We start from the raw sequence: 24774 nt of genomic DNA on the forward strand, positions 1-24774 counted from the left end.
TGAAAGCCCTTTCTGGAGTAAAGGCTTTACATTTAAGGACCTGAGGATATTTTAGAACAGGTTATTGCTTTCTACCGAAGTTTGCTGAACAATTATTCATAGCTCAGGCATGCAAAGCAGTTAGAAAGATGGCAAAATAAAAACATACATTTAGTACATGACAAATGCAGTCTACTGCAGGCAAAGAGTAATAAATATATAAAATCATCTTCTCACTTTCAAAATCAAGGAAAAAATTTGGCCCCTGCTCAAGGTCTGTGCATGTCAAAACTTTTAGAAGGTTCCCCATGTTAAGGTACCTGCCAAGACAAGAATGAGAGAAAAGAAAATTTTCTTTTTATAAGAAAGAACAGCCCAAATGTAGTTGATTGAAGCAGTGGGAAAAGAAGACCAGAGAGTTCCATCAGGTACGAACCCATCCTTCAGGCTGGGTGAAGGGAGATCCCCACCTCAAGGATGCACAGCTGGTGACTCCAGCCATGCAGCTTTCCTGTAAGAGTGACCATGTCACCAACATCCTCACAGCTGCCCCCTTGGGAAAGGGACAGAATCCAACCGAAGGCTTTGCCAGGAACTGTTCTGTCCCAGTACATCCTAGCACCAGTGTCCTGAGCAGGAGTACTGCCTTGAGAGCCAAGTACCAGATTTGAAAGCATTAGCCATGCTAGATTTTAACCTGATGGGACAACAGAAGGAAAGAGCTTTAATTTTGTTAGCCCTTATAATTGTGTCAGAAGGCCATAATAGAAAACCACATCAAGATATACCATTTCAGTGTGCAGAAAATGCTAACAGAGATATGCCACAGATCTTTTACACAAGGTACCTAAAACATCTGTGAAATTCAGGTAGTTTCACTTTGGACTTTTGGATGTAAAAAAACACATCAACTGCACGATGAATGACCAAAGCAGGATCAGGAATGATTTAGCACTCACTCTTGTGTACGAGAGGATTATAGGGAACAACTGCTCAGCACAGATTACTATGGCATACCAACAGGAATTCTCATTTCATGATTACTTGATTTGCAGGCAGATGGATGGACATCACTGACCACAGAGACTCAAAATGAGTAAGCACATGGAAAGAAAATTTACACAGCAGCGTGATGGTGGCTTGGCAACTACTGGAGGAGGGAGGAAAAAAAAAATAGGAACAGAAAAAACACATGCAACTCCTTCAAATTCCAACTTTACAACTGAGTCCCCTGGCCTTCACTGCAGCAGGTATAAGCAACCCTACTGTTACCATTTGAAATGCACCAGCTGTGAAGGGCTGAGAGACTTACTTTCAAAATCCAAGAAAAAATGTGCTGCATTGTGGTCTATGTCCCTGGTTAGCACCTTAATGAGATTACCCATGCCAGCAAACCTAAAAATAAAAATGGCAAAATAATTTAGTTCCAATAACCATTTCCTATTTTAAGTACACGCCTGGGTCTCACTGGAGAAGGGCTCCCCTTGAGTTTTGCACTCTGGATTCATCAGTTTCTGGTGGGGAGCAGAACTCATGCACTATACAGTGCATTTCCATGCCCCTTCTTCTTAGGGAGCAGTATTTGTTGAAAAACTGGAAAAGTTATAAGCTTTGACAAAAACAAAGATGTGAATTACTGGCTCTTTTTCATCTTTGTTTAATACATATAAAGAACATGTGACCTATGATGACTGAGCAATTGTTTTGCATAACTGCAGCACTCAGTGCCCAACAAACCCATTATTGTTTAGGACAAAAGCAACCTCAAAGGGAACTGGTGTCATCATAACACTTTTTTCACTACCTCTCTGTAATCCAAAACAGATATCGGAAAGCCTCTCAATAGTAGTCATCTGTGGCCAATGAACAGTTTTCCCATTAAATCACAGAGTTACAAGTAAAGCACAAATTAGACTTTTCCGAAATCAGGAGAAAAAAATCAAGTTTCAACAGTTCTTCTTATGTTTGCTGTCACATCCCAGCTAAAAGAAATGAAAAGTAAAAGAAAAATTAAATAGTTGTTAGATTACTTGAGATCAGATTAATTATCGAAACAGTTTCAAATGTTACCATAAGTTTCAGAAATCAATACCTGCAGTGGGAGTATGAAAACTGCATTTCATAACAAAGCAGCCTTTTCATGAACCTTCCCATGTTTTACAGAGGCTGAAAATATACCTAATAACCATTGCTCTGAAATGCCAAGAGCTCACTAGAGTGCTGCTGCAAGACAAGCAAGACACCACCCAAAGATCTCACCTCAAATTATTTAAGAATAAGCCATCAATAATCTGACATTTAGATTCAAGCACAAGATATAAACAAATCAATTTTCAAATTAATGTAACTATACCAGCTCTATTTTTTCCTGATTTTTACTTTTACTCAAGACTCATATTTACCTTGAGGGAGGTAGCACGACACTAAGAATCATTACTTTATTAGGCATCAAGGAAACTGAAGCAATGTGAACTCAAAACAAATTGTCTGGCGAAACAAATTTGCAGAACCTGTGTTGACGGATTTCTTGATCAAACTAAGAACAGCATACGATTTCTTTTTCAGGATCTGCAAGATTCAGCAATCAAACAAAGCTTGAGAAGGAAGGGACAATTAATCCCAAGTTGCTGAAAATAACCCAAGTCTTTGCTCCAACAGCTTCTACAGAACAACCAAATGACTGTTAAGAATCCAGACTTTTAGCACCGTGACTGAGTGTAACCCAGCTGACCACAGTGGATTCTGCACACAGCACTTCATCAGGAGGTGTATGCTGTCTTTTTCACATGTTCAACCTTCTCCTTTAAACTCAAGAAAACATGAGACCTGCTTCCTAATAATTTGAACTTATTTCCTGGAAATTCGGATCAGATTTCTTAGCCTGTGAGAAGCACCTATGAATTCAAGGAATTTTAAAATTAGGGTGTCCAGCTGAGAGACTCTTCTTAACAGCTAATCCATTAAAACATGGTTCTTCAAAGAGACAGCTTTCCCAGCATCTTCTATCCCACAGCTTAGCAAACTATTTTAAAGCTAAATGTGCACCAATGCTGTGTAAACACATAACAGCAGAAAGCAGAGAAATTACTTTTCCATCTCTCTCAAGCGTGTTCTGTAGCACAAGACCGAATAAGCCACTTTGTATTTCAGAGTTTTCCAGATTATGAATGTTCTTCTTGTTGGGGAGCAGAGAGAGGCATCCTTAAACAAGTATTTTCAACAGGGCCAATTAAAAAAACAGGAGCTGCATAATGGTGATCCATCTACAGATTCAGAAACCAAAGCTCAATCTCAGAACAGCATATTACATATTTCAATTCCAACACTAACAAACAAGCAGCAAACATGTGGCAGTGAATAGTGCTCATGGCCTAAAGAGATCTCCTATACCTGCAATTACTGCTGTGCTTCAGCTGCACCATCCCCTCCTCCAACAAAATATTTTCCATATCTCAAAAAAAAAAGCCTCTGTGTAGGTTTTGCCTTTGTTTTGATACTAACTGGTCTCCTAAGAGTTTATAGGCTCATGCATGTGGCTTAAATATTGGATAATATTATTTGTGAAGGTCAGAGTAGGGGCATGCATATAGGGTTGAAATATTTTGAAGCTAAGAGAAGAGCACATAGGTACTGCAGAACAGCTTGTTTCACTGAGCACCTACCACCTCCTAAAACAAGTAGGGAGTTGGGGACTTGGTTTTGCAATACAAATACCTTCATCCCTCAGGAAGGTTTGCCAGGAAGAATATATGGTTTCTTTTCCAGGTGTTAAGTTTAACAAATAGAAAAGCACAGTAAAAGTTTTGGCACTACAATGGAACAGTCGGTGTGATATTCAAGCAGAAGATGCAACTGACCTAAAGGTAACAGCTCAGTGAAGAGCCTCCCTGAGCAAAGGAGAGAAACCGATCATAATGGATTAGTTCAACTGTGACAGCAGCAAGATGACAAGATGAGCTATAGGAATGTATATCAATTTACATGACCACAAAGCTGCTTGAACACTTGTTCATAACAAAGTTCCTAACAAACCTCTCTCCTCGTGCATTCATTGTACTGAAAACATCTTGATAAACACAAGACGTGCAATCACATTTGCTTTCTTAGCAGCAAAACGTTCACTGTATATTCAGTTTCTATGAAGTGCATGGAAATCTAGCTGAAAGTGGACAAACCCAGTATTTTTGAAACTTGAATCAAGATGCACTGTAACATTTACTCAAGGATCTCAAGCATTCTTTAAAACTGGAAGACCTGCTGTACTTTAAGAACTGTGAAAACAAAAATTTCTCAAAACTGTAATCCAAGAAGACTTTAGGCTTCGAAGAAGTTGAAAACTCAATTTAGACAGATATTGAGAAGATGTAATTTCTTTAGCATTTTTTGGGAGGACACTTTCAGCTTAGCATTCAAGGTAATGAATGCAAGAGCCAAAAGGTCAGAATCTACTCTTCTGACAAAGCAAAGCACTCCCTTCTTGAGCTCTGAAATGACCTTTTAGAAACAAGACCATGGTGCCACCTGTGGAACTTCCCAGATTTGTGGAAGCAGCTGCAGGTCAGTATGTCACAGCTAAGGTTAAACAGACCTACACTTCTGTACATTATTTTCCTTCAGAAGGTATAGCTGAGCAGCAGGCAGAGCTGACCTGTTGTACTCAGAAGAAACACTACAGAGAGGAAAATGAAACCTGACCCTTCTGAGAAGCTGCTGTGTCAGCAGAATACCTGGACCAATCTTGAGTAAAGCAACCTAGCTCACAGATGCATCAGGCTCTGACAGATAAGAAAAAGATTTACTAAAGATTCTTGTTTTGTTCAAGTGGCTCATCATTTGCAATTTTTCTGGGCCCAAAACACATGAAAGAAGGACCACTACTGGCTGTAATACTAAAGATGATGACAATTTGCCCATAGCGTGAGAAGCAGACTACAAACCCAGCCATTGCATCTACCTTCAGTGACCTCTTCTGCTATTTGATGCCCTGTAAAAGCATCACCAGCATGATGATTTTGGCAGTTCTATGAAGACTTACCTTGGTAATTAACCAGATAGTGGCATGCCCAGCCAGTATTAATTTACCAAGCACTCTTCCAATTTCCTTGCAAGTCCACAACTCCATCTGAAGTAAGTAAAATCACTGGTTTAAAAAGACAGATGTCATCCCAGTTAAGTAGCCCTGACACTGAGCTACCATTGCCTAGTCAAGAACATCTCCCAGCACTAACTGCACCCTTCTTGAGCAAGTTGCCACATCAATCAGCCCCAATTCAAGAACGAGTTAAGCCTGTATGAAGACCAAAGCCATCAGCAAGCACTACTGTTGATTTTAATGTCCTGCAGCTGGGCTTTGTCTTGGAGCTAAATACCTGATTCAGAGCACTGATTGGAGGTGACCTCTGTGGGTGCTAACCCACCTTTTCACCCACAACTCTTCCAGCACAACTGGAACAAAATGTACACTGAAGCTGTAATCCTCATCAAGAAGAATTCTGCATATTGCAATCTCTAACATCAAAATAGTCAGTGCTCAGCCTGAAGTACACTTTAGGTCACTACGTATTTGTTTTTCCACAGCTTCAGAGCATCAACCTCTGTCTAATTTTATTTGGTATTCTCATTCAGAATTCAGTACACTTCGAAAGCTGAAAACCAGTTTCTCGCTCATGGGTATTACTGATTTTAAAATTTTATAGTGCAGTGTCCAGAGGCAATTCTTTAGGTAAACTAACAGCCTAGGACTCAGTAAAAGCACACATTTAAACCACTGAAGTTTTCTCGTGCTACAAATCCAACATCACAAGATTAGAGCAGAACAAAACCACTAATTTCTGTCCAAAAACTGGCTGTCCCTGTGAGGCTGCTCAGAATCCCTGCTGGCATGCTCTGCACTCCAGCACAGTACTCGAGCCACGTGGAGCAGGTTATGGGAAATCGGAGCGCAAGCCAGGAACAAGGCTTAAACTTGACCTACTTGCAGAGGAAGACATACGGAATGCCACATTGGATTAGGATGATTTGGCCCATTACAGCCTTATGGGGTTGCATGATGTTGCGCGTGGAGCCATGATCAGACAAGCGGAAAACAAAGGCATATTTTCAAAACAAGTCTTGCACGCATGCCCTTCCTGTGGAAAACATCCCCGACACATTTCAGTGCCCCCACCCCCCCCAGGCTAAGCCCAGGGGAATTTTAATAAAAATACACAATGCAAGTAAATTCATCTGAGAACCAAAGACATTTACCCTCTCACACCTGAAAGAAAAAACTGTGCATTAACAAGGATGTTGCTTGCAACTGGTGAGCAGCTGGAGAACTTACTCTCATTACAGGTAAAATACTACAAAGGTGTTCGTAAATGATATTTTCTATTAGTTTTTGTTCTATTGGGAGAATAGCATGTTTTCAAACTAGTTTAAAAAAACAGTTAAATAAATAATTTTAAAATATCTGGTTTTGATCCCTGAAGAAAATCTGCTTCAAGAAAACATCAGCTCATCTTTTGGAAATGTATATGCTATTCCCAATACTAAAATCCACAGTATGAAAACTGTGCTCCCTGAAAATCTCATATGTAACTAAGCACAACACTGTATGGAAAGCACATCTAATGGAACAACAAACATTTTGTTTCTGGGATTTGAGTTTTAAATTTTCATTTGGTCATGTAAGTGTGGCATAAACCTCCAATTCAGAGATATTTCTGGCAAAATAATAAGGAAAAAAAACCCCATTTATAGCATTAAAAGCCTAGCATTATAGCGGAATACTACTGTGTTATGACACTCACAGTGTTACTACATGAACAAAACACTGAATGTTTCCCTATACTGTTTTTCTAGAAGGATAATCCTATCAGCCTGACAATTGTTTCAAGGCTTACTGAACAGTATCTAGCCATGAACAGGGAGAAGAAAAAAAAAAAAAAGAAAAAAGAAATGAGGCAGCAAATAGGTGTCTGCCCACATCAGCTGAATCCAAGGCAGCCCTTAGCAACACATGGCATCACAACCTGGCAGCCTATGGGATCCCGAGTCGCTTTCTCTGCCAATGAAGCAGCAAAGCTTCACAACCAGTGAGAACGTTTCTGCTCTCAACCTTAAATGCTAGACACTGCTGCAGAGATGGAAACAAGCTGGTAAAATGCACCGCAGGAAGCACTCTTTTCTGACTTGTAACATTCTCCCTGGATACAAACATGTTTTTCCTAGACTAACGCACATTTACTTCTCTTCTGAATAGTGCTGGAGCAGCAGAGATGCCTTCTGACACATTCCAATTCCTACTATTGATGTTAGTGGTGTTGCAAGTAATAAAGATCTGCCATTATACAAAATCCCAAAGTAATACTATACGTACCAGAAAATAAATAATTAGAGTCAATATTAAAAAAAAATAGTAGCTATCATTCATTAGCACCTTCAGATTTAGGAAGGGGAAGCTTGGTGCCATTAGCTTGAAACAAGTTATATTTTGGATAAGCTGGTTTCATTTACAGGATCCATCACAGCTCTAACATCACTAATACTAAAGGTAACAGTTCAAATTGTGTCACCTGTGTAAATGCTCTGAATCAAACACATGAATGAAGTGCCAGAGCCACCCCCAGTTCTGCACAAACCCCACAGTTTCATTCACCAATGGACAAGTTTTTTGAGCAAGAATTAAGATTCCAGGAGTTTTTACAGACGCTTTTGGGACACAATTCCCAGTCCAAACCCATGCCCAGACCTGCACACGGCTCTGCACTGCTGACACCCAGTGGTCACGAACCAGGGACTGCAAACCAACCACAAGAAGAGTAAAAGATATGCAGGCCAACCCACCCCCCACCCCGCCTATATCACTGAATTACTGGGGCTTCAATCATTAGCATCTTATCTCAATAGTGGAAAAACAAATTATACAGTCAGATAGGAAACGTTTTTGTATAAGAAGGTAAGTATTCAGACTACTGAAAAGCCGTTTGAAGCCGCCTCTGATGTCAGCTCATTTGGCTAAACTGACTTTGATACAATAACCTGTTTTAGTTGAAACTGAAGTTTTTTGTTTTGGTTTGGGTTTTTTTTGAGATCACACATCATCAATAAAGTCTCCTTTAGAACAAAACTGAATTCAAAACTTGTCATATCAGGAGGATGGAGGTCTGCCAGGGAAAACAGACTAGTGAATAGACTCACATTCCTCAAAACCAGAATTGTGAAGTACGGTCAGGGCAGTGTTTATTCAGTCCATTTTTCCTCTTAGAGGAAATCAAGGGAAAGGCCCTGAAGAATCCACAGTTTCTTTAGAAGCAGTCTTACAGCCTTGCTAGTTTGGGAACATTTTAGTGGCACAGCTGACACTGAATAACGCATTTGACAGGAGCTACAATAAAATAACTAAGCATGCTCACACAAGTCTGGAATGAACCCAATTTGTCTGGAAGAATTACGCTTGTTTTTAAAACAGAACTTGTATTGAACAGAGTAGAGACTATGCTCCAAAAATCTGCTCTGATTTACCCTTCAGCAAGTAACCGCACAATTTTTCCAAGAGTGAATCTGGGGCTAAAAAATAATTAATTTTGCTTTCCTCTTTCAAAATAACACAAGCCCAACATGCTTTAACTTAATTCTGCAAAATGCTCTTTTTAATTCCATTACGTTGCAGCCATCGGGAAAACCCACCTTTTCCAGTTCAGTGACATTTCCTCTGCAATGCAATTTACACTCTGCTTTCTCCTCCAGCGCTGGAGATGCGCAGAGCCTCTTGCAGCGCTGCGATTCCCCCAACAGAGGCCGCTGCCCCACCGCTGGATATCCCAGAGACACGGCAGCCGGGACCAGCGTGCCCGATGGATCCCAGAGCCCAACAGCTCGGAACCGGCCACGGCCCTCCCGTCAAAGCACTGCCTTCAGTACTGCGGCATTATCCTGGAAACACTGGCTGAGCTCGAAGTCTGCCTTTTTTTCAAAGTAAACTGGGAACATTTTTATCAGGTACATAAAGAAACAAAAAGCCTATTTATTAAGAGCTGTGGCAGATTTACATGGTTTTTAATTCTTTTAGAGAAAAGCTGCTTACTCTACAAAAGATGGCATGCCTTTTCAAACTGTGCTATACTACCACATTACTAAGACAGTTTCGTATTTCAAGGATGTCAGCCTATAATTTAAGAACCCTCAAGCTCTCGTCTCCAAAAAAAACCAAACCCAACAGTAATTTGTATGGTAAGTCCTTCTCCTGCCAACTTTTCACCTCTGTATAAAGAAAAAAAGCAAAACCCCAACCAAAAATTAAAAAAGCCCAAAACCCCCAAAACCAAATCTCTAAGTTTTATCTAAATGCTAAAAAAAGGAAGTACTGTTTCGATTCATTACTTCCTAACTAATCCAGTTGATGTACCATTTTTCAGTTGGTATTTCACATGTGAGACAGCATGCCTCTTCCTGCCTAGTTTGATTTGGAAATGGTTATCTTTCAGAGCAGTTGAATTCCCATCTATCACTGCCACACGTTTCGGTATCAGAGCTGGACGCAGCTGCACTGAGGGATCTCAGTGATGCCATCTAATGCACCAAGACAAGGAGTACAAGCACCTAAACTGCTCTGCAACACTCAGGTAAAATGTTCTGTTTGAGTTTCATTCCAAAAATGTTGCACCCCTTCAGTGCCTTGGCTTGTAATCCTGCACTAACAATTGCATGACAAATTATCTCGTCACCAAGCTGACAGATATAAATAGCCATTAACGTATTCCATCTCAAGGGACTTCTACTGGAATGTCACAGTGCTAAACCACAAACCTTGTGTGTATGAACCTGACACTGACTGTCTGTCTGAGAACTCAGTTCAGCAACACAGCAGCTCTGAAATATCAAGGAAGTATCAAGGAAGAAGGGAAGGGCTATGGCCTTCCAGATCACAGAGCTGGAATGGCAGGTTTCCATATTTCGGGACAGCTTTCTGATTACTCTGTGGATTTCCTTTTTCTCAGACACCAGTCAAACACAATATGTTTGCAGAATACAGAAGGCTAATGAAGCACATCAAGATGATGATGGTATAACAGAGGATGAGTAGCAGGATGATGCTCCTTCCCATTCCATCTGTTTTCAGAAACAGTAACAAACAGACAGGCATTAGGCAGGGCAGAGGGATAAAATTGGTTGCCACATGGTTGTTTATTTATATGAAGTTTCAAGAGACTCACTGCAAGATAAGGATCAAAGATACAGCCATCTTCGTTACATCTAGTTACTTTTTCAGATCCCCTATAACACATAGCACCAACTACTTCTACTGAACCTGCACAGTTTTTCGTGTTAGAAAGCGTTAAAAAAATTCCACCTAAACAACAACAAAACCCCAACAGCAAACAAACAACCAAAAAAATTAAACCAAACAAAACAACAATAACAACAACAACAAGAAAACAGCCGCCCCCCCAAAAAAAATCAACAAAAAAACCCAAAAAACAAAACAAAAAAACCCCAAACCACCTGACCACACTGGTCCAGATTCCTCTAGCTGTGCAAATATGATAATTTTTTACCCCATCTTCCATTTCTCCCACCATATCACCAATATTATTTTAACCTTAAAAATCAAACTAAAGGGGCCCAGTAAGGCTAAGATATAAGACAATTAATTCTCAGCCACCTGTTGGAAATATGGGGAAACATTTGCTATTGTTCAGTGGTATCACACAACCTGCAATCGTTTAAGATCAGTAACAATATACAGAATATCGTGCAGAGTGTCTTGGGGTGACAAAGAGTTATGATTTTCTGCATTGGTTCATCTGTGAACTCTACAGGTCCATCCCATCCCATCTCACAAGAAGTCTGCAGCAGCTCTTGGGGAAAACCAGGCACATACACAGAACGGAAACACATTAAGAATACAGAATGCATTTAATAATAACATCTGGCTGTTAAAAGTACTTGATCTGAAAATACTTACATACTAGAAGAACACAAATATACATGGTAGCTCTGTTCCCGCTCTTCCCTAGGCACCTGCTCACACAACAGTTCAGGTTTTACTGGATATTAAGCTTTTTTCAGTTTTTAACCTTATTCAACAGCAACATCCAGTTCAGTTTGTCCCATTCTTTAAAGCTTAACCAAAAATTTCCATAGTCTCCAGTTCTTTACTTTACGTGATGCTTGGGTAGGGTTTCTGTCAGTCCCTCCCAACCCTGAACACTGGTGATTCCCTGATGATTTATGATGCTGTCAAGCATCTGGCAGCTACTTTGTCTTAGCATAGTTGGAGAAGTTGAAAGAATCAGAAGTCTGACACCCCAGCTTCTGCTGAAGCAGACACCACACCACCTTAACTTGCAAACATTCTCCCTTCAATACCTGAAACACTGTTGGTTCATAGTTTCTTCAAAGAAAACAGAAGTTATTTGCCATGTGCTCTAGCCATTTGCTGGACAGCATTCCTCTTCCTGAAGGCAGTACCATTCCCAGCAATGCTCCTTGAGCTTTCCTAGCTTTTCTGGATGACTCTCAGCTTGCTGAGCAGAAGCAGCACTGCTCTAGTAGAGGAGTAAGTGAAGGGTGTGAAAGGATGTGCAAAACCAAGTGCTCACATGCAGAGGGAAGAAAGATGGTGATCCTGGAGCCTGGACTTGCCTAGATGGACCCATGGTCTGACTCAGTTAAGTGACTTTTATAATGTATCCTTTGCAAGTACACACGATCCTGTAAATTAAAAAGCTGCACTTTTAACTGCAGATTTAACAACACCCCCAATGACTTTGTAAATAAAAGTTATTAAAGGAAAAAGGTACTACTGCTGCTAGCACTGGATGTTTTTCCATCAGTTCATTAAAGACTTGGAAAATACTGCTGTATGCTTGCCCAGTTCCTAGGCTCATTCCTTAATGCAGAGACACAAGCCAGTAAGCAAGAAGGACTGTGGGCCTGAACCAGCAATATCATAAACTCTCCTGAGAATGACAAAAATGTGACAGTTCATCAAAACCTGCAATTCTGCAAAATAAGTATTTTAAAACATGAATTCTGCACTGAAATAAATTACTTTAGTAACACATTTATATGCCATATATTCCTAAATCTGAATGAAGGAGTCAAATAGTTTTGGACATAGCACTAGAAAACGTTCTCTATTCTTGTTGACAAAACTGATGACAAATTGTATTGGGTTTGTGTGGCAAGGTCGTGGTGGCAGGGGGGCTATGGGGGGGACTTCTGTGGGAAGTGGCCAATGCCAGCCAGCTCCAGGATGGACACACGGCTGGCCAAAGCTGAGCCTGTCACTGGCAGAGCCTCGGGGATAATGTACTTAAGAAGAAAAAAAGAGTTATGGCAGAGAAGTAGCTGTGGCCAGAGAAGAGAAAAGTGAGAATGTGTAAGACACCAGGAGTATGGTGTAGACAACCCAGGTCAGAGAAGAAGAAGGGGGAGGAGGTGACCCTGACACTGCAGCAGGGATTTCCCTACCACCCATGGTGAGGCAGCTGTGCCCTGCAGCCCACGGAGGTCCACAGGGGAGCAGGGATATACCTGCAGCCCATGAAGGAGCCCACACCAGGGCAGGCAGATGCCCAAAGGAGGCTGTGACCCTGTGGGAAGCCCATGGTGGAGCAGCCTGTTCCTGCAGGACTGCACCCCATAGAAGGGACCAACACTGGAGCAGTTTGTGAAGAACTGTAGCCCTTGGGAAGGACTCATGTCAGAGAAGTTTCTGGAGGACTGTGCCCCGTGGGAGGGACACCCCACACAGGAACAGTGAAGGGCTCCTCTCCCTGAGGAGGAAGCAGCAGCAGAAACAACCTGTGATGAACTGACTGTAACCCCCATTCCCCATCTCCCCACACTGAGTGGGAAAGGGTGAGGTAAAGAGCTGGGGATAAAGTTACGTCTAGTAAGGAAGGAGGGGTGGAGGGAAGGAGCTGTGATTCAATTGGTAATAAACTCAACTAATTTTCCTAAGTTGAGTCTGTTTTGCCTGTGACAGTAACTGGTGAATGATCTCTCCCCACCCTTATCTCAATCTGTGAGCCTTTTGTTGCATTTTGCCTCCCTTGTCCAACTGAGAAGGGAGTGGCAGTGGCTTTGGTGGGCACCTGGCATCTAGACTGGGTTAAGCCACCACACAAATCCATTCAGCTCCCCAGAATTCAAAGCCTTTTTGATGATTAATCAAAAACAGAAGAAAAATAAATCCTACCTCACATTTGGTACCATTATCTTCCCAGTGTGACAGAAGATTGATAGCTGTGCTGACAAAGCACAATAAACACAAAATATAACACAGACACTATGCAGCAGCTTAGATGACAAGCAGCAGGCTATAAAACTAAGAGCTAAAACCTTCACATGAGCATGTGCTACCTCTTCAGTCTCACAAGCTGATTCAGAGTACTGGTTTTTGGCACAAGGCATCTGGTTCAGCTACACAGTAGCTTTACTAAAGAGAGAGGGAGAAAAACCACCAAAACATTATCTCTTCATTCAAATTGTTCAGGAAGTTGCAGTCTTCTAGGATAAGTTCACACAAGTGGCCAAACCACTTTAACTCTGTGCACAGTAAAAATGCCTTCTTTGAAGTAATGGGACTTCACATCACTCTGGTGAAGAGTTTTCAAAATCAGCCTCACTAGGCTGTGTGGTGAGGCCCTGTACAAGCAAAAACCAAACCCTTGTAACCTGGTTTAGCACCTTTAAACAGAGAGACATAAATTCAGTCAGGGATCAGGAATCCCAGTGAACACCACAAATTTCAAGAGTTGTTGATGGAAGAGAGGGAAAACAGTTCTTGAAGGGAAAATTACTAACATTCAAACGGTCCCACTTTCTCTCCTTTAACACACTACAATTTTGCTTATTTGTCAGCAGTTTTCAAGCAGGTCACATTTCAATTCTTACCTACAGCCAGTGCTGCACTCTGTTCTTGGCCTCCAGTCTGTTTTAAAAGAAAAAAGAGATTATGGAAATTAATTCTTTTGCACCAAAAGTCTTAAATGCGATGCAGTGTGACCTTGGAAAAGCAAGCACACATCTGATCCAGACACACTGTTTTTGTGTATGTACTTCATAAACATAGTCCTGGATCCATACACCACTGGGAATTTTAAAAAATATGTTAAGAAAATATAATGCAGAACTGTGTTTTATCTCTAAGCATACAAGTACATAGGGAATGCCATTATTTGGCAACAAATGTGCTTCCAGGGAAAAGGGCTGCCATGTTAAATAATCCATAAGCACATATATCCCAGAATAAATTTAATAACTATAGAGTCAAAGCTGCAATAAAATACCAGTGGCAAACTGTTCTGCTTGCATTTCACTTTGCTTTAACAAGAAAATCACACAAGATTCTAAACCAACCACACAAATGTGCACTTGAAAAAATTCAAGGCTTGCATGTTGACCTTCAGAGAAGGCATTTTCAAGCCACCACTGAAAACCATTTGCTTAACAAACAAAACTAGTGTTCTTGGACAGCTTCAGTGTGCTGTACACATCATTACCACTGTCTTAACATGGTGAAATAATTATGTTAATAGTACAGTTTAAAGGAGAAGATATGGAGTATTACAGTAACTCAAAGCTTCACAGGAAATAATAGTCTAACATTAGCTAAGGAAGGCTCTGAAGATCTACAGCACCACAGGCAAGAAAGCAGAGAGCATAGTAAGAATGACTCTTCACAGCCCAGAGAACTGAATATAAGCAAAAAGATGACTATCTGACATGGTTGTAACTGTAGAAATTTAACTCTCTATTCTTTCCAGAGCATGCATCTCCCTCACAGAAGCCTTCCCCTTCACCAGGCTTCTCTAGGTTTGGGTAGCAGCTGCTTTTGCCTTTGGCTGTTGACTTCAGCATCCCCTTACTTTCTCAGAAATAAGCAACAGCCAGTACCTCAGGACAAAAAGATGGTTAACAGCACTGTCTTTGTAGGAGCTGCTGCAATTTCCTAAAACACACCCCCTCTCACTAGGCATATTTTAAATACGGTTGTTTTTTTCCCCCTTCTCATGACTTCAGACTGCTCAATTTGTGCTTTGAGACAGCACAACAAAAATAAAACCCTGGAAATCACTGGTCCCCTGCAGATCGGAGCTGAGCACAACTGACAGTGCAAAGAGAAACTGAAACCAAAGTTAGACCCAACACTACTGCAAAAAGCTAATTTCCTGAAAAAGAGTGAAAGAACAGTCAGATAGGACAGAGCTATAAACAAAAACTCTAAATTCATTAGAATGAGCAGACTATAGAAATAAATTTGAAAATGAGCAAGAAAATCCCACTATGGCAGCAAGCCTAGTGACTTTAAAAAAAAAAAAAAAAGGTGCCCTAATGGTACTAGTTCATTACTACAGAAATACCCATATTTCCAACTGACAGAATTATTAGAAAAAGAAGTGAGGACTGCTCAGCTCTTTCCATCTTTATGGACACAATGCTGCACACAAAGACACAAGCACTTACCACCTGCAAGAACAACGTGCTGATCCTCAGGTGGCTTGTCCTGAAGGCTTCAATGAATGAGTAGAAGTTAATAATTAACAAAGCCTTATAGGACTCTTGTGGTAATGAAGGCAGGAGAAAAAAAAAGCCATTAGGCAAAAGGGAAGCAGCCAGGAAAGCTGAGAATTATAGGTCAGCTGGACAATCATTGATAACAGGCAGAGAGATGTTAGCACAGGAATCCATTAACTGGTTTCCTATCTTTTAGAACCTGTGAGCAAGCCTTCAGGCAAAACAGCTCACACTGAGCACAGCCGATGCTGACGCTTGGTTTATACTGGCGGGCTGATAGGTATTTGATTTTTTTGCATCACATCACAGGGTATATTAAGTTTAGAGGTTAGCATTGAGCAATATAATAAAGCATTGCCTAAATGGATAAGAAATTGACTTAGTGGGGAGGAACATCAGCAAAGATGCATTAAAAACGGCCAGATGTGAAATTAATGGCGTGAACGGATTCTTTACAGAATTAATTTTTGCACTTCAGATGCACCTTAATTCAAATGAAAGGAATATCTAAATGAACAAATCTGTCGGGTTCAGAGCGCACTAGTTGGGTTTTCCTGCTGGGATAGAGGATCTGCAAAACCTCTGAGCATCCTTCTGACTTATTCTCAAGGTTTAGATCTGCAGATTAATATAGAAATACCACAAACAGGCATAAGATGAGACATGTATACTATATAAATAAGTAGGTAGTGAAAATTGAATAATACAGATTCAGCATTTTTCAATTCCTTGTGACTCCGAGGTAGTCAAATATTTAATGTTACATTACAGAGAAAAGCAGTTCTGAGCAGGAAAATTAACTTTACTTAATGGGCTACAGCTCATGGAGTCAAACAGCAGAAATATTAATGGATCCCATCCCAGGGATCTCATTTAGACACACAACCCCTTCCCTTGAATTGCAGCCTAACTTCACCATAGCAGAAATAGGGCAAAGCATATGCCAACATCTCAGGCCAACTGCAACAGAAATTCAAAGAATTGTCACAACAGCTGGAGAACAAAAATGGAAAACTGTCTAGAGCCATCAGAGAGGGACAGTGAATCATCTAAACTGCAGCATAACAGAAACAAAACCAAGCATCATTCAGTTTGTCAGAGGAAAAGTCTGTAGCTGACACAAGTCAAATGGTACCCAAATATAAAAGATGAAGTAAACCTGGCATCATTGTGAATAACGAAACTGGAGAAAAAAGCCCCTATAAAAACTGGGTAACCACTGAATAAGCCCAGTGCTTTGGGCATCCACCTCATGTTGAACTGATGTTGCTTAACTCAGCAATACATGAAAACGGATTTCACATGAGAACAGCTGACCATTAACTTCCCATATGAAACCACTGTCTTCTGCCCAACTCTGGCTGAACTAAGAAGCCTCTACACTCAAGCATAGATTTGTCAGTGACTCTCGGTCATGATTTACTACAAGAATGGTGATTTTTCAGGCTTTCCAATACTCAGGTTCTTGTTCCTATTAAAAAATGAAAACACTGACTGGTAAGAAATAATTAACAACAACTTTGCTCCGAGTCTAAATTACTTTGTACTCAATTGGTATCTCAGCTCATCAGGGAACTTCAGAAAGTATTAACTTCACAAAGCTTGCAACACTTACTAGCAGAAGCTTTCACAGGATCCATGCACTCCATGTGAAATACTTGGCACCCCGACTAAAGTCATTTTCAGAACACCATCGGCTGCTGCTTTCACAGAGCAAATGTTTAAATTCCTAGTCTGCAGTTCAAGCTTGAACTATTTCTCTCCTTGGTAAGCATCATCAGCTTGAAATCCATGTGAACCAGCTGTGGACTACAGCACAGATGTTCTCAGCCCATTAATCTAAACTGCCCTTGGATACAGAACAGGATCTAGCTCAAAGACTACCTGCCCTGGCAATTTTTAGATGCTCCTGCTCTCTTGGTCCAACTTCAGACTTGAAATTACATTTGAGGAAACAGCTCTAAAAACTTGTTACCCTTAGAAGCACACCCTAAAACATAAAACCCAAAACTCTGCTCAGTCCAAAACAGAACCGCAAGTCAAATACATCCCGCATCTTGTGGGCAATAAAAAGAGAAAACTAAGAAATGTTTAGTAATAAAACTTGATTTTTACTTTAGTAACAATAACAGATGGGTAAGCTATAAAAAAAAATTCATTGCTAAGATCATGTTTCAAAGGAAGTTTCAGGGCATCTGCAGATGAACCCATGGTTCAATGCTAAATGGATGCAAACTCCAATGCTTAACATCATTGACTGCAGACAGAGATTCTTCTATATCTGCATAGCAATTTTATATGAGACTAAGATTAGCAAAGGCAGTCTATCACTACTGCAAAGTGACCTTAGCTCTTCATAAAGAGCAAATGTACTCGTTGCTTGCTATAAAACCACTTTTTGGACTTCTGATTGTAAAGCTGCAGCTCAAATCTTTCTTCTCCATTTTCATCTATCCTGTTGAAGCTAAATTGCATCCTAAAAGTCCATGTGTTATATTAAATCTTTCCCTATACTATATAATTTCTCAATGCTGTCACAGTACCTAATATTACTTGCTACACTCAAACTCATGTTTTAAATTTGTAATTTAATGATAGAAATGGACTGTGAATGTATCAGAGGGTTTAGTGTTCCATTATAATTTTTCAAGCTTATTTAATTTTTCCTTATTATTATACTTTCATAGGATACATTATCTTTAAACTGATACTGTTGCATAGCATCTTCACTTTATGTGACCTTAATTTCAAGATTTTTTTTTTAGTACCTTTTGTAGTTAATGTATCACCTTATATTGTTGTGGTGGATTATTGGTTGAACTTGATCTTACAGGTCTGTTCCAAACTAAAAAATTCCTTGAAAGCTTTCAAAAAAGTTTAGATGCTGCATTATAGACCAACAGGAGGGACACAAGGTTTTATACATATATCCCTTTCAACAAGTTTTTAAAAAAAAAAAGGGGAAAACTAAAAGATACTTGAGAAGCTTGCATGGCAGAAGAGGATATTCACACAAAATTAGTATTCAGCATGGAAATTTTTATTTCATCCATTTACACATATGTGTTCCACAACAAACCATTACTTTGGCTTAGTGGAAATCATAAAATAAACTATCATAATATTAATTTTTGCATCTCAAAGTTCTACACAGAAAAAAAACCCTCTAAGTTGAACATCAAGTAAAAAGGATTTTTTAAACCAAATCAAAAAGTTAATTTAAATTGTTTAAATAAACTTTTTCACTTCTAAAAACAAGTTAAGAAAAATAAATGTTGGGTAACCAGAAGACAAATAAGGGATTTTAGTAAAATAGAGATGGGACTTTGTCAGTTGTTTAATTTGGAGTTGGGTTTTTGTTTGTGGTTGGTTGCGGGGTAGGGGGTAGAGCTGTGGTACTTTAGTCCAAGCTACACAGCTTCTGGTTTTACTGCAAGAAAAAAAATGTTTAAAAAGCCTGCAAGAATTATTAAAGCTAGTCCTGTGTCTAACAGTCAATTACTCAAACAACTGAACTTTCTATTTTTGGTAGCATATTATCTTGTACTTCTTTTGAACATTCATAAATCCAAATCCTGAAATGATTTAGTACCAGGTATATAACTTGCGTAGAATTTTTAAGAACTATCTAGAATTCAGGCATCCACTCCTCAAAAAAGATACTGAAATATTCCTAAGCTAGGAACAGATATGGGATATCATCCCTACACCTTTAAGTGATATTGGCATTTGCTCTCCATTGCATGTTTAACTTCTCCATGACTAACTGGCATCACTATTTTTCCACAGTAGATGCTTCCTTTGTTGTTATGCTGTTAACACCCAGTTGTGAAGTGTTCCTGAATACCACCCAAGTGATTCAACAGCTTATTTATCTAAGATACACAGATGATATAATTTATTAGGAATATGGCAGAGTTTAACACAGAATTTTGGCTCAATATCATCATAACAGAAATTAAAGCCATGCCCTGTCCCAGGAAGTTTGCAGCAGCGTTCATCCACTTGCACAACACAAACAGTAAGACAAGCAAAGGTCAGCAGGGCTTTGCCATTCACATTTTTAGTGGTGAAGGAGCAGCTCTGAGCAACCCCAAGACCCACAGCCCTATTCCCTAACACTTGAACAGGAGTCCTTATTTCTAATAGTCTACATTTCTACTCTCAGGGTAAAATAAACCACTTTTGTCAGGATGGTACTAGGTCATATGAACAGCAAGGAACTTCTACCACAAAAAAACCCCAGCCACAGAAGAGTTACAGTAACCTACCACCTAAAAGGTCTTTTTACTGGTTTTAGTAAGTTCTAACCATCAACTATCCATCAACAGTATCAAAACTTGAGAACTGAAGCCCTAGTTACCCCCTATGATAGGTAAAACTCTAAGATGAACTTAGACCTAAGCTGATTATGCCACAGCTGTGGAAGTATCCCAGACAGCATCTCTGCTGCTCAGAAACAATGGATGTGTTTATTTCAGATGGCAAAGAACACAGTTTAGACTTTTAAAAGCCTGAAAAGCCCTTCCTATGGGCACCAGCAGCAGTAAGTTTTGCCACAGGCTCAGGGCTGAGAAGTTTCTGGGGAATACTACAGCAGTTCACTTTAACTCCTTCCCCCGAGGGTCCCCAGTGCTGCCCCACTACGCAAATCTCAGCAGAGGCAGCTCCTTCCAGTTGTAACTCATCCACAAAAGGAGGCAGGACTTTTCAAAGGGTGACTCCATGAGAGCCTTGGGACAAGCAGCAATTTCTGTCGAGAAGGATAGAGGAACTCTGCTCCTGCCAGAGGAATTGACACAGAGCACTGAGACTCTTCAAAAGTGCCTCCACCTTGTCCAGGATTTCTGTGAGCTCTACCTACACAATGATTTGCAATAATTGTTGCAGCTACAATAAAAAGAAGAGGGCAGGGTACGAAGAAGCTTTTCCAATCAGCTATACAATAACATTGCAGTAATACAGTTTTGAAATTATTCTAGTAAAAACATGGGTGATTAGAATACTAAAAGCAATTGTATGAATCATCAGCTGTCCAGAAAGGAAGAATCTAACCATGTCACTTTAACCTGTGATCTCAAATGTTCATTGGGTAGCGTGTGAGATGGAAAAACGTACAAAAACTACAGAATACAGGGTAACAAACATGAGAGAGAAAACATGGGAATGTCCAGGTTCAGCTCCTAGGGACCATTGTGTATGCTCAACAGCTTTGTCCAACAGGAGCTATACAACAAGGTCTTAATTGTAATTTAATGGCACTGAGTCTCAACAGCTGCACAATATTTGTGTTCAATAATTTCACAAATTAATTCCATGATCACCTAAAAGGAGGCAAGCTTCATCAGAGGAGACATTAAGGAAAGCTTCTTCACTGAGGGGGTGTCTGGTCTCTGGAACAGGCTCCCCAGGGAATTGGTCATGGCACCAAGCCCGACAGAGTTCAAGGAGCATCTGGACAATGTTCTTAAGTCATATAATTTAATGGTAGTGAGTCCTGCAAGGAACACGGAGCTGAACTTGATGATCTGTGTGAGTCCTTTCCAACTTGAGACATTCCGTGATTCTAAATAATAAAACTGCAGTTATGTAGTCAAACAGTAAGCTGAACACTAACAAGATCTGAATGACTGTATGTTTATAGTTTAAGTGCCTACAGAGTTAAAAACCAACAACCCTCCCTCCAAAAACCTAGAATTATCATTTAACAAGTATTAAAGAGTTCTTTAAGTCAGGAAGTGAAATAAGCAACATCTGACATTAACCTAATAGAACAGACCACATGAATCTCAAAATGAGCGTTCAGTCACCTGTCTCAACAAGCACAGCTTTTCAGGCCAAATGTCTTTCTGATGAGAAAAGTTTACATATTTTGCTGTCCTGTTTAAAAGTGGGTTTTTGAAAAGTCAAAACAACGCTAAAATTAATGCCTTTGATTTGAAGGCTCATTGGACAAACTGAATTAAACAGTTCATGTTGTCCTGAGCAACTATTTACAGGTAAAGAAAAATAGCAGCTTTACCTTCATAAACAAATCAGGATGGCTGAAGTCTCAAGCAGAGCACAGTTTACTAAATAAGTCTTTAAACCAAATTCAAAACTCACTTATTTTTAAACTTACTCTATTAACTGTTGAAGTAGGACTACTACATATATAGTAAGGATATTTTGGAAGAGCTCAACACTTAATTCTGCTTGATTACAGCGAAAAAATCTTGTCACTGATCATCTGCAGATTACTATGATCTTCATTCAAGGTTCAACTTATTTTACACCTACTGTGGGAGAAAAGATACCACATTATGTTTCCTCAGCATAGGCACATTATTTACATTGATGATACGCACTATTAAACTCTAAAAACACAGCATTGCATAAAAGCTTCTAACACCTCAATCTATTCCTGTGCTATTGCAGTGGGGCACATTAAACAAGCCCCAAGACAAAATACAGCAAATAAATACAAAACAGCTCAGTTCAGCCTAAAACAAGTCAGCTGTTCTTCTTCTTTGCCTTAGACACCACCATTAATACAAAATAAATGTATGCTGGTAGAATATCAGCATCATGATGAGAATTTCTACCACACCATCTTGAGTGTCAAAATCACAAATACTCAACCTCCACGTACTGAGACATTTTCACGAACCCACTTTCACATGGATGAGAAATCAATTCAAGAGGTTCTGCTGAATTTACAGGCAAACCTACAACAATATATTGGAGCAACACATCCAAGGGAGATTGTTTTTAACTTGTGGCACAAATGGGAAGTACAAGTGGTTTCAGTCGTCAAAAAGACAATCTTTCTTCATGTATTTACAGTCTCTAACATCATTGTGGCAGATTATTCTTTTACCCCTAATGTTCCCACATTACTCTGCTGTTGGTATCTGGTGGGCTTTGCACTGAAAGCTTTTAGAAGCATTTGTAATGTCACCACTTTCTATGCTGGTTACGTAGGTTTCCTCAAACAAACAAACCCTTCTGAAAGCAGCCATTAAAAGCTGCTCATTTATAAAACCTATTTCCTTGTTTAATAGAGGAAACATTTAGTACTGAGCAAAACAAAACAGAACCTAACTTTGTATTTCTTGCAGCATATTTGACTTTATATAAACTTCCCCACCAGTCAAAACCAAACAGAATTCTCTAAACACGTGAAACAGGGCCTTACTCAATACAGTATCTCTTCTGCATGAAATCCTTCACTTCAAACCTTTTTTAGGCACATAGGTATGGGAACAACAAACCTTCCTCCTCTTTTTATATTTAACACATATTAAGGGATTTGCACGAAAAGACTCACATTGTTACTGAAGAAATTTTCAAGATTCTTCACAAAAGGAAGCAAAACATTTAAAGATGTGTCAGCCAGACAAATATTACTTTCATAAGAACTATACAAGCCACAACAAAGTGTTTTCAAAATTAATAAGAAAATGACAGGCATACATTTGCTTCCACTTTGCAAACATAATACTGAAGGTGTTTTCATATTTATTAAAATTCGCATAAATGCAAAACCTGTTAATCCACCAACAGTGCAATATCGGTACTGGAACAGAGACTTCCCAACATGGTAATCAGTTTGCTCAAAACATCTCCCCATCATCATTACAGGGGAACAATTCTAAGTTGCATGGAAAGATTTAAAAATCTTCAAGCATGCAGACAAGTTCAAGCTGCATGTAAGAGATAACACTGTAAAATGAGAGTGAATAATTATCAGAGATCATACATGAAAGCAGAAGACAATTATCAAGATCTTTTCTGAACGACTGATACTCTGCAAAAATAATCCCATACAAGTTAAGTTAGCGTAATGAAAGAGAACAGCTAGTACAAGAAAAATAGGGCAAACACTGAAATGTTACATGTCCTTCAGTGTCTGTGGTAATAGACAGTTGAAACATCATAACCAAAAGAAATACCACCTGGATAAAACGGGCATGCATGTCTTCTACAACCATTTGGGCTAGTCTGCACCACATCAAGGACCAGCTGGGTTAAAATTTTTATCTTGGCACCAGTTGTGCAAGCCCCAGACACAGACACACTCTGCCCCAAGGGACACAGCATCCATGTGTCACATTCTCTTTTCAGCACAGTCCCAGAGCTGGGGGCCTGAGCTGAGAACCTGGGTCAGGTCTAAAATGCAGTAGAGCTCAGCAGGCTCTCAGCTTCTGTCTTCCCAAATCAAAGTTAATGCTGGAAACAGTGAAACCAAGTTTGTGCAGCACTACCCCAAGCTAAAAAGGACTTACTGATCCTAAAGGAAATACTGAATTAAGACAAATACTTTACCACAGCTGCAGACAAAGAACTACTTCATAGAACTACCCAGTCTCACTCAGCATGGCCATCCTGTTAAACTTCTCTCTCCGAGAGAGATGGGGAGATGATGGGCTGGAAAAGGAAGCCAAAGTAGGGAAAAAGACAGAAGACTTCAATTCTAGACTAATGAGCTTTTCAGTCTTCTGTACAGGGCAAGCTATACACCCAAATTTAGTGACAGACGCATTACATATATACAATCAGAATAATCTGAAGTATTATCCTAAAAGTTACTATCAGATAATTATAACCTGGTTCAAAACTTATGTTGTCAATACAGTGCTTTGGTACCTCAAACGGTGGCATGAGGTACATGCCAGAGGCTTTTTCTCCTGTACACTGAAGGTCATACACTTTCAAACCCGGTATTTAAGAATGAGTCTCATATGTATTTTAGCTTCAGGAACTGCAATTTTACAGGCAACAAAACTACTGAAATCATCACACAGAAATAACTGTACTATGCAAGTCATCTTTATATATTAAAAAAAAAATAACAACTAAAAAAAGTCCAAAAAAAAAGAAGCCCCAAAAAAAAGTCTAACTTTTTTTCTGTGTCATTCTGACAGATGCACATTAGTGACTACTATAAGCTTTCAGAACTTTCCTATCATTAATCTAGGTTTGGCAGAGTAACCAAACAAAGCATTTTAATATTCTCTGCAACAGCTACACAGAAGTACTTTATAAAGTTATCCTCGACTGCTTATAAAATTTAGGCAAATTAACTGGCAAGTGAAGACTAATAAAGCATCTGTAAACGCTTAAGTCATGAACGCTTAATGTTTTCTTATTGGCTAGGATGTGCTTCTTTCCATATTCATCCCTGAACCCAGCCACATCAGCCCATTGGGGCTAAGAACACTCTCTTGACACCAGTTTAATCAGCCCTGCAGCTCAAGTGGCAGCAGTAAACAGAAAGGTAGGATCCAAGCTTTAGAAAAGGTG

General features: G+C 39.7%; 1 protein-coding gene across 4 annotated transcripts in view; it reads right to left on the minus strand.

Annotated features, from left to right (window-relative positions):
* The window catches only part of CYRIB (CYFIP related Rac1 interactor B), a 76060-nt gene that overhangs the window by 16685 nt on the left and 34601 nt on the right, over positions 1-24774 (minus strand). For 2 of the 4 annotated variants that reach the window (XM_082284926.1, XM_082284928.1), the window contains exons 3-4: positions 13867-13903; positions 217-299 (exon numbers count right to left, since the gene is read on the minus strand). In XM_082284926.1, the coding sequence (XP_082141052.1) occupies positions 217-289 (73 nt within the window). In that variant the 5' untranslated portion in view covers positions 290-299; positions 13867-13903. Of the gene's footprint in view, positions 1-216; positions 300-1291; positions 1371-13866; positions 13904-24774 lie in introns of those variants that run through there. The other 2 variants (XM_082284927.1, XM_082284930.1) reach the window with 2 other exon arrangements.

The sequence above is a fragment of the Coloeus monedula genome (genome assembly GCF_965178545.1).
Source record: "Coloeus monedula genome assembly, chromosome: 1".
Classification (NCBI taxonomy): domain Eukaryota; kingdom Metazoa; phylum Chordata; class Aves; order Passeriformes; family Corvidae; genus Coloeus; species Coloeus monedula.